Source organism: Microchirus variegatus (assembly GCF_963457635.1).
Source record: "Microchirus variegatus genome assembly, chromosome: 23".
Taxonomy (NCBI): domain Eukaryota; kingdom Metazoa; phylum Chordata; class Actinopteri; order Pleuronectiformes; family Soleidae; genus Microchirus; species Microchirus variegatus.
In genome coordinates, this window is record NC_139824.1 from 14,922,229 (window position 1) to 14,933,553 (window position 11,325).

At 42.8% G+C, this 11,325-nt stretch overlaps 1 protein-coding gene across 3 annotated transcripts; it reads right to left on the minus strand.

Annotated features, from left to right (window-relative positions):
- Positions 1 to 463: 463 nt before the first annotated feature.
- Positions 464 to 10,124, minus strand: crmp1 (collapsin response mediator protein 1; the record flags this gene model as incomplete). Of its 3 annotated transcripts, none has more annotated exons than XM_083909603.1 (14): positions 464 to 555; positions 1,167 to 1,320; positions 1,424 to 1,603; positions 2,121 to 2,291; positions 2,382 to 2,523; positions 5,153 to 5,309; positions 5,403 to 5,523; positions 5,610 to 5,678; positions 6,249 to 6,329; positions 7,146 to 7,207; positions 7,658 to 7,822; positions 8,297 to 8,481; positions 8,594 to 8,682; positions 9,783 to 10,124. In XM_083909603.1, the coding sequence occupies 14 exons, from the start codon at positions 10,122 to 10,124 to the stop codon at positions 464 to 466; spliced, it is 2,010 nt and encodes a 669-aa protein (XP_083765729.1). The 3 variants fall into 3 exon arrangements, with proteins under 3 accessions (XP_083765729.1, XP_083765728.1, XP_083765727.1); XM_083909602.1 differs by having other exon boundaries at positions 1,167 to 1,329; XM_083909601.1 differs by having other exon boundaries at positions 1,167 to 1,335.
- Positions 10,125 to 11,325: the final 1,201 nt, after the last annotated feature.

An 11,325-nucleotide genomic window follows, 5' to 3' on the forward strand; every position in this document is an offset into this window, starting at 1 on the left:
TGACAGGAGCATATTGCATACTGATATAGTTATTCTCAAGCAAAATGTGAACATATGAACAAATGACAAAATATGAACACTGTACAGGTTGTGCTGTTCATTACAAATGTGCCATCAGTACAATATTTAGAGTGTTTGTCCATCGAAACACTTAGTGCAAACTCCAGCGATGTGTCCATGCAATTATGGGAAGCCTATTTCCTCAGCCGTCAGGAGGAGCACCGTGTCTGAGCAGATCTACACAATAAGTCACGTGATTTGAGGAAGACGGCGGAGGACGTCGCGCTCACGACAAAGTTATGACATGATACCGGGGGGGTGACATTTAGGTGCTTGGGTGCTTTTTTTGTCCATTGTAACGTTAACTCTCTTTTTCTTACTCATAAGCTCGCACTCTCAGTCATACATCGTACACACACACACACACACACAACACTGTTTTTTTGTGCACATTCAAGTGTGTTCAACCAAGGCTGGTGATGTTGGAGCGACCACCAGGCGGCGCCACGATGCGGTGACCAGACCTGCGTGGAATGTTATCGTCAGCCTGCGCCCCTGAAAGCACGAGACGAGATTCGGTATCAGATTTACTCCAGTGCTGTCGAACGTTAACGCGTCAACAGCGTTTAACGGCGTTAACAGCGTTTAACGGCGTCAACTGCGTTTAACGGCGTCAACTGCGTTTAACGGCGTCAACAGCGGTTAACGGCGTCAACAGCGTTTAACGGCGTCAACAGCGTTTAACGGCATCAACTGCGATTAACGCCGTTTAACGGCGTCAACTGCGTTTAACGGCGTCAACTGCGTTTAACGGCGTCAACTGCGTTTAACGGCGTCAACAGTGTTCAACGGCGTCAACAGCGTTTAACGGCGTCTTAATTAATCAATATCTCTTAAATGACACATGAAAAAGGCATTTTTTACTTTCTGTCTGACTTGACTATAAAATATATACACTACCGTTCAAAAGTTTGGGCTCACCTATACACTTTTTGTTATGTACAACATATTCCATTAAAAATGTGCAGCTAGAATAGTCGTTTACCACATTAACAATGTATAGAGTGTTTTTCTGATTCATTTAATGTTATATTCATTGAAAAAAAGTGTTTTTCCTTCAAAAATAAGGACATTTCTAAGTGAGCCAATGGTGTATTTTGTGTTACCTGACAGGCTGAAGTTGGACTGGTGTAGATTCCGTATTGGGGCTGGTGGTTGGTTGGAGGTGGGTGAAGTTCTGGCTGACGGAGAAGGAGTGATATATTTGGGCGTGGAAACGACATCGTGAACGGGGCCGTCGTACATCCCACGGGTGACGCCCTGCTTCCCCTTCACCAGGGACGGAAAACAAACACATTATATGTGCCGCTACGTTTGATATTACATTGTTTTTATTTCTTCTTTAAATCCACGTTTTCTGTACCTGGTTCCTGAATTTAACGCGTTGGTAGGCAAAGTCCGGAAAAGGCTTGCGGGGAATGAAGCGCCCGGTGCCGGGACGAGCGTGCAGGTTACCGTCCTCGTAAACAACTCGACCTTGACTCAGCACCAGCGCCGGACCTCCGCAACACTCCAGACCCTCGAAGATATTGTATTCTGAAGCCTGTGTGTGCGTGAAACGCAGATACAAGAGTGGGAAAGAAAAGGGGAATTAAGCACGGAGACAGATAAATCCAAATTGAACAGAGACACCCTCGCGCTGAGCTATTTGGGCAAGCATTGTATCGCAGCATCAGATCTTAAGCCATGCAGTAAAATGGGGGGGGAGGGGGAGGAAGATGTACCATGGAATGGGTGTGGGGTGAAAGGGATTATATCCTAAAGCCAGGAGCAGCCTGGATTAGAGCTTTTGACAGTGGCAGAGCTGACTGAATACATTAACCACTGTAGAATATCTCTACTGTATTGTATAACATTGCTCCAGGCAAATTTCCCCCACTGAGACCTGACTCCTGAACGTACAGAATATGCAATATTTTGCTTATACTGTATTTAAAGGGTGAGTTCATCTTGCTAAAAGTATGTATGGAGGTTTAAACCTTTATCCCTACAGAGGTTTATGCATCCTCCCTTTCCCCCTCGTCACCTTCCCTAAACCAAAACTTTCCGCTCGTCCTCACCGACTGCTGGAGTTTAGCCGAGATGGTTTTGACGCAGTCGGGATCCCAGATGACGACGTCGGCGTCAGAGCCCGCCGCTATCCTGCCCTTGCGCGGGTACAGGTTGAAGATTTTCGCAGCGTTGCTGGACGTGACTGCCACGAACTGGTTCTCGTCCATCTTCCCCATAGCCTGCAGAGACAAATACAGCTGTTGTTTAAAAACCTCACTGCTACACACACGGCGATCACACACACACATACACACACGCTCAGTGCTCACCACACACTTGTCCCAGACGATGCTCATCCTCTCCTCCGCTCCGTTGGTTCCCTCTGGGATGAGGGTGAAGTCGTCTTTACCGATGGCTTTCTGGGAAGTGCTGTAGGCGCAGTGAGCACTGCCGACCACCTGCAGGTCCCCGCTGTGTTAACGCCAACACATGACACATAAATTAATGCTTATAGGTGACATATTCAGGTGTTTTTTTGTTGTTGAGTCAAAGTTATGACCTAAGTTCTAAGTGAACTTTGGACTGTGACGTATTTCCAAATTTCACTAATTCAATACTACTTTTTGCTCATGTGTGTTTATATTTTTATTTATATTTATCTTTTTTTCCCAATCTGATTGCCTTTAGGTTGTGCTGGGAAAAAAAAGGATGTTAGAAACTCTATATTGCACATTCTTATACCCTATACTGAAAAAAGCACAAAGCAGCAGATATGCATTTCTACAATCAGCCACTGGGGGCCCTCAGTGAGCATTTGTGTATAAGTTCAAGTCATGTAGTGACCTGGGGCAGTACAAATAACCTAATAAACAGCACCTCTTAATTGACTGTTATCGAGCACAGGAAGTCTGGGAAAAACTTAAAAACAATTGTCTTAACATGGATATCAATTATAAAACAATAATTTACTCACTAATAGATAAAAAAATAAACCAGAAATATATATATATATAGCATCTCCGCTCGTTTGTGTTCACGTGACGTGGAGATGTGATGTATCCTGTGGTTGTTATTGTTTGAACTTCAATAAAAGTATTTAAAAAGCAAAAAGTAAAAATAACCTTCAGTTATTAACTATACCATACAAACATGCACTGTATCATTAAAAATAATGTATTTTTTAACACATTTACTAACTTTAATACACAAGAGGATGAATTCAACTCACTTATTATCATGATCGTTTCATCTAAGGCCTTTTACTTGCTTTTTAGTTAATGACATTGATTAGGCTGCATTATGATAATGAGCTGTGGGAACATTTAAACTACCAACAGACTGCTCATATAATAAAAGGGGGCCTGTGCTGCACTTGTGTTTACAAGAAGCACATAATAAAAAAAAATATAGCCCGGGCAGAACCGCAGCATCACACAGCCACTGCCGTGACAGCACAGACCCGCCTTGAGAAGCTGGAGTTGCAGACAAAAAAAGAGTGCAGGAGCAGGGAGGAGTGAGGGGAAGGAGCAGGGAGGTGCTTGGTATCCAAGGAAACAGATGATGAAGTATTCTAGCTCCTGTGCTATTTATGGAATCGGGGACATTTGAAAGTCTACAGCAAGTTGTTTTTTTTCTGTGCATTTTGTACATGCGTTAACGTTTGTTCAAGGTGACAACTGAGGTTTGCTCTCTATGACACTAACACATTCTGACATTGTTTTATATCACATGGTCTTAACTCCCTCTTACACTGTCTTCTCCTCATAGATAAAGCTTCATACATTCATCTGTAAAGCTGTTGTGACTTTGTTTCTGCAGCAGCGGTTTGTGGCATGAATAACAAACAGGTGCACAGGGACAAACAGAGAGTTAAGTCACTGTGGGGGGGTCACAGTTTGGTGTCATGGCGCGCATTTGCATTTCACTTTGTGCAGAGGTTACAGCTAAATTAAGCCCTTTGTCTGTCCCCCCTTCATATTAATTGATAAACTTTTATAAAAGCAGCATGTATGCTACATGATACCGTTGCCTTCGTGTCAACTCAAACTAGCCTGGTCATTCTCCGCAGACCTCTGGATGCTGGAGAGCCAGGAAGTAAAATTAGCCTAGCTAGGCCGGGATTGGCTACAAATGTGCGTCAAGTGACAGCTAGCTCCTTAATTTGAAGCTATTCTTCTTTCTCCTTCTCTGCTCAAGCAACGTCTGTGAGTACTGTTTACGTGTAACGATAGGTTATCAGTGTATGTGTGTGTAGTAATAGTAGTATTGTGGTTGCTAATGCTAATCGCGGACGGTAACCGCTAATGCTAATCGCAGAAGGTAACCGCTAATGCTAATCGCAGAAGGTAACCGCTAATGCTAATCGCGGAAGGTAACCGCTAATGCTAATCGCGGAAGGTAACCGCTAATGCTAATCGCGGATGCGCCCACATACACAGGTGACAAAGGTTCATAATCACTTTGTCGTAGTAGTAGCATACGAAGGCAAGGCTAATTACACAAAACCCGATTCATTTACCCGATTAGCATTAGCGGGTTAGCCTCACCTGTGTCTCTGGCCTTGTCATCTTGACCGTGATGTTGTCTAAAGACCAAAATACATTGATGTGCTGCAATGTGATTAGCCGATTAGACATTTTTGCACAGACTAGTGAGCAGTTTTGTGAATTAATTACTTAAAAAATCAAGCTTCAATTGTTTTGATTGCGCAGCACTGTCTTCATCTCTTTCGGTGTTAATGATAGAGATAGACCAATATGGGTTATTGGTAGTCAAGGAGGCCGATAACTGATATTTGGAGCCGATATACAGTTGCAGTAAAAGTGAAAATATTGGTGTCAAAATACTTAACTTTAACATTTAAATGCCTTTAAGCATATGTTTATTCAACAACTTTTTGTTAAAAGTTTTTTTTATCTTAGACAATCGACACAAAATTCTAACAAAGTGTAGGAAGCTCCAAGGCTCAGCAGCATGTCTTATAAAGTTAAATGAAAACAAACAAGTAAATACCTCCCCATATTTTTATGTTCTCTAGTGTTTTATCTCAGTAACTGTAACTGCTAGTGAGTGAATTTAGCTGATAATGTTTGGGACATACCAAGCGAGCAGCGTGTGGAGATGGTCCGGAGTTGTGGGATCGGGACTCAGAGGCGGCGACGTCACATATGCGGCCGCTTTAGCCCAGTTCTTGCTCCAGTATTGGGATCCGTCGGCGGCCAGGCTGGCTGAAATTGGCTCCCCGAAAACCAAAGAACCTGGAGAGAGAAAGACGGGGTAGGAGGGCAGTAATAATATATTACCAGACATGTTGTTATTAAAGTCAAATCAGATGAATGTAAGAGGCTGACCTTTCCGGCGGGCCTGCGTGATGGTGTCGGCTGCGCTCTTGCTCATCACCTTGGTAATGTAAACAGGACAGTTCACACGGTTGCTGAGAGTGATGGCGCGAAACGCCGCCTCAGCTTCCAGCTGTGTGCGTAGAAAATAAAGACAAGGAGGAAGTAGTGAAGGGAAGTGGTTAAAGCCTGGGCTACTCGGAGAGTCGTGAAACTCACCTCTTCAGGACGACTCAGAGGATGGCCTTCAGGTCCGGTGATTCCCATTCCAAGGATTTTTCTCTGCTCCTAACGTGCAACGACAGTTTCTTCAGTATCTTCACACGCGCTACAGCAACTTGTCATATGATAAAGGGAAAAGTGTGCAGTTCTGTCTGCAGCAAAGTGATATTAAGGTAATTCTCATACTCTCTGTACGGTTTATTGTTATATTCATCATCAAAAGTCCCGTTATCATTCACTTCACTCATTATACTATTCACCGCAAGTTTCCCCTTAATCAGAGCCATCAGCTCCATGATTATGATTATTCATCATTGCTATCCTTATCATCAGCACCTTTTTTTTACGCTCACCATCTTTAACACCATTATTATTAGTATGATAACAGTCTGCAGTGATGGTGGCTAAAAATAAACCTCAGCAGCAGCAGCAGCACAATAACTCCTCTCTCTAGAGAGCTGCAGAGTCATGAAACGAGATTATTTTTCAAGTGCAGCGAAGAAAAGGTACGCGACGGGTCATGTGTACACGATTACTCAACATCCTGTGTGTGTCTGTGTGTGTGTGTGTGTGTGTGTGTCTGCGAGCCGAGTAAAGGTTGTGACGGTGTTACAAGAGGTGACGCAGCACTTATACCTGAGCGATCAGATCTCCGTTTTCGGCATGAACTAAGACCACGGCGCCCAACTGCTTCAGAAAGGTGAAAGCCCTGTAGAGCTGAGAGATTAGTATTATTATTATTATCCTTTTATATACTGTATGTATATGTGTGTGTATATATATATGTATGTATATATATTTAAATATATACATACATATATATATATATATGTGTGTGTATATATGTATATATAGGTATGTGTGTGTGTGTATATATATATATATATGTGTGTGTATATATGTATATGTATGTATATATGTATATGTATGTATGTATGTGTGTGTATGTATGTGTGTATACATATATACATATGTATGTATATATGTGTATATATATATATGTGTGTATATGTATACACATATATATATATATATGTGTGTGTATGTATGTGTGTATACATATATACATATGTATGTATATATATGTATATATATATATGTGTGTATATGTATACACACACATATATATATATATGTGTGTGTATGTATGTGTGTATACATATATGTATATATATATATGTGTGTATATGTATACACACACATATATATATATGTGTGTGTATGTATGTGTGTATACATATATACATATGTATGTATATATATGTGTATATATATATATGTGTGTGTATATGTGTATATATGTATGTGTATGTATGTATGTGTATATATATGTATATGTATGTATATATGTGTATATATATGTATGTGTGTATATGTATGTATATATATATATATATTTATATATATATACACGTGTATATGTATGTATATATATGTATGTATATAGTGATATTACATAGATGTGGTAATATAGACACACATACTTTAACTATTGTTAAAAGTGTTTTCTACTAATATCACATTAGCACATACCTGAGAATCTGACATCTGGTACAAGTCCTTATAGGCCATGTACACCTGGAAGGAGTTGATACCTGACAAGAATGAAAGCAAACGTGTGTGTTTACGTCAGGAAGTAAATGAATCAAGTGTGAGTTTAAACTGGAGCTTGTCTTACAAGACACGCAGCACAAATCATAGCCAAGAATTACAACTCCCCTTTGTCTCTGAAGGAAATTGGTCAGACAAAAAGCTGCCTTGGCTCTGGCACTACATCATTTTACAGCAACCCTAAGAATTTTTTTCTTTTTTTTTTTCTTTACTTAACACAGATTACAAGCAGAATTGATACACTGCCACCCCGGACAGCGCTGCGATGAGAACAATGGCTTTCTGCTGCGCCTTCATTATAAGCGGATTCAGCACTTGGCCAAATTGTTTCTAAATCTGTCCCCGATTGTTCTTGTGAAACGAGTCCAACAATGGACTTCGGCGTGGAATTAAAGCAGAGACAGCAATGTAATAGAAAAGAAAACCTCATGTACCTTTCTCTTCCACCAGCAGCTCCAGCTCATGTTTGACAGCGTCGTTCCACTCGGGGATGTCTACGTGCAGGGAGTAGTCGCAGCAGGCCTTTTTATCCGCAGCCTCCTGCCAGTGTTCGAACGCCGCCGTGAGGCTTTCGCCCGGCTGAGGGGTCACGTGGTCAACTGAGAGGCGAGAGGGCATCGGGGGGGTTACGCCTGAAAGAGTCTAAGACGCCATTATTTGAATGTAGAGATGAGCAAGATGGGCAATAATGGTGTGTATAATTCCTCATAATCCAGAAGAAAGTGTGACTCTTTCAATCTCAATTCAATCCCATATCTTGCATCCATTGTCTACCGCTTTATCCTCCACAGGAGACCACCCCCACGTGGAGGTCACAGTGGCCAAATCCAGCTGTTCTTGAAGACTGAAGACCTCTGACTTCCTGATAAATTTGCTTTAACATCAGATTAAGGAGAGTTATTTTGCTTAATCTAAATATATGCTTGTAATTTTTGGTTCAGACTCCTCAAATCTAGCCAGTAATTTACTCCTCATGCTACATAAGAGAGTATTTTCATGTCAGAATTATGTAAACAAATTAGATGTAGACTGATATAATTTAATCCCAGACTCAATCTCAATGCTGCACTCACTGATCATGGTTGTGCCTCCAGCGAGCGCCGCCTTGGTGCCCTGCAGGAAATCGTCAACAGGCTCGACGCCCAGGAAGGGTTTCATGAGGCAGGTGTTGACGTCGATGCCCCCCGGTATCACCATGCGGCCGTCGGCCTCGATCACCTTGACGCCCGCCGGAACGACCAGATTCTCCCCCACCTGCCTGCCACGGAACGGGAGGGCGAGATAGAAGGTGCAGGGATGATGGGGAGGGAAAGTGTAGAGCAGCAAAATACGTGTGTGATGAGAACGACGTTATAGCTCCATATACATACTTAATGATCCCATCTTCAATGTAGACGTCTGCATAGAGGGACTGGTCTTCGTTGACCACCCGTCCGCCTTTGATCAGCAGCTTCTCGTTCTGCATAAGAAGAAGTACAAAAAAAAGAGCGGTGTGTTGAGTAATTCATGACCTTATTTTAGAGACTGAGTGGAAAAAAACCTGTAACTTCCTGCTTACATGTGATAAAAAAAATCATGCTCATGTATTGTTTTATTAACCATATCATGCATGTTTGCATGTCCAAAATTCAAACTGCAGAATCCATTCGTTCTTGTGCTTTCGTGGCAATAGCGCTGATAGTTATGTTGTGTCTCCATGGTAACCAGATGATCCTCAACATTGAGCTTTCATAAAGAGGATGCGTCTTTGTTTACATGCAGCTTTTTTAAACCTCCTCCTGATTCGACCGTCTCTAGTCAAGCGGGTTAATGATCTTTGACAGGCGGCGAGATTACACGACACACTGTCCAATCCTGAACGAGACGCACACAGACACCGACTATACTGTCACATCTTACTGTGCAGAGGAAACACAGTAGATATTCAAGACAAGTCGTTTTGCCATTGGCTAAAATGAGAATTGAACCCCCCACTCTCTGCTCTGCTGTGCTCTGGTAGGGGGGGGATTTGCATCTAATCATCCACAGACTCACCGTCAGATGGGGGATGCCGTTTTTCCCCGCGTAATTGTTCGACATGCTCTCCATTGCTCTTTCTCGACGTGTGTTGTTTTTGTTGTTTTTGTTCGAGCAGTGAATCCGCCGCCGTGCGGCTGCGTCACAACGCGTGGAACGTGCACACAGGTGATGATCCTGTGCGTGCGTGCGTGCGCGCTGTCAGAACGATCGCGCGTTCACGGCACCGCGCGCACAGACAGGGAGAGAGGCGCTGTCCATTTCAGCACCACAGACTCCACTGCGCGCCTCTGTAATGTGCGGATTCTTTTGAGTTAAATGTAAACCCAACTAAAAGAGGCAACAGTGGAGTAAATAGAGCGTTCAAAACAACTCCTCATGTGTTGTATAACACATTAATAAAGACGAGTTCTGCTCCAAAAAGAAAAATATAGTTATTTTGCTCTACAAGTATCAACAGCACCACAGTCCGGGTGTGTTCTAAACTATTTATCGGGTTGTATTTAAATGACAGAACCAACGTCATTTCAACCAAAAACAAACCTTTCCATCGGGGCTTTCATCCCTCGGTGATGTTCTGTCCTCGACACCGGTGTTGTTTGCGTCGTCCGTGTCTCCGGGTGAGTCGGTCAGTGCCTCCTCTCGGGCCTCTCGTGTGGCTTCCCGGGTGTCCAACACTCTCTCCCTGCTGCCGCTGCGCGGCGTGCGGCTCCCCTTCCTGCCCACCGCGTAGTTCTCGAACTCTATGGTCTTGCTGTCGAACGCGCCCTCCACGGAGCTGAACACGCCGAAGGACTTGCGCTGGTTGGCGCCGGTGCCGATCGGTCCCGCCAGGTAGACCGGCAGCTCGTCCTCGCGGTTCCACGCTCTCCTGCAGTCGGACATTCCGAGACGATTTTCCCCCCCTTCCCTGTCTGACGGGATGGAGACGACTGGGCTTGTCTTGTATCCGGGTCAGAATCTCGCGCCTCTCGGGTGAGGAGGAGTAGTACTCTCGTGCACGGCTGCTGTGAATAGTGAAAAGCAGATCTCTCTTCGGGGCTGCACCAATGAATCCCGCCTCTTAATACGCACACACACACACACAGTGGAATGATGCAGTGCTCCAGTTTTTAAAAAGAGTGCTGAGATTCTTCCCCCTCTCTTCTTTGTGTTTGTCAGTGCCACCCCTCTCTTTTTCTTTTAAACATGGGGGGCAGTGCATCAGCAAATCCCCAGTGGATTAAAACCCAGTGCCTTCTTCTAACCCACATCTGTCTTTGAGCTCTCACTCCTTTTCCCCCCATCTTTCCTTGTCTAATTTTTCCATTTTACCTTCCCTATATTGTTATATTGTTCTTTCTCTTCTTTCTCCCTGTCTCTCACCTGTCTCTCTTTGACCCATATTTCCATTTCACCCCAACCAGCCATGGCAGGTGGCCACACATCTTTGAGTCTGCTTCTGCCAGAGATTTCTTCCTGCACGGTAAAAAAGTTTTGTTTTCACTCCACTGATTGCTCATTTTGGGATCTGTTGGACATAATATGTCCAACAGAAAGTGTAAGTGTAACACTTTAGATTAGGGAACACATATATTAGGGATCACCATTAACTAAGTGCTTACTAGCATGCATATAAGTCGCATTTTAGCCCTTTATTAGTAAATATTAAGCACGTATTTGGAAAAATCATGTCGTAATAGAGGTAGAATAAGGTTATGTAGAATTAGGTGTTAATACATGTTTAATAATTACTAATAAAGGGCTAGTATGCGACTTATATATGCTCTTAAGCACCTAGTTTATGGTGAATGTGTTCCCTAATCTAAAGTGTTACCCAAATAAAATGTAATATTATAATTAAGAGAGCTGTTGCACATGTGATTTTGACTTGTTTAAGCAGGTTTTGATTATTTGCACCTGTGGTTTCCCATTGCATTAACAAGCAGTTGAACAGGTGTATCTGACTAAGTGGACGGCGATAGTACACTAACTCAAGCTATTTTGTTTTTTTATAATACTTCATATTAAAGGTCTTATTGAAACCCGAGCCTTTGGTAAATAGGGTCACTTACTATTAATAACAAGGAGAGAATTCAGCATTTCT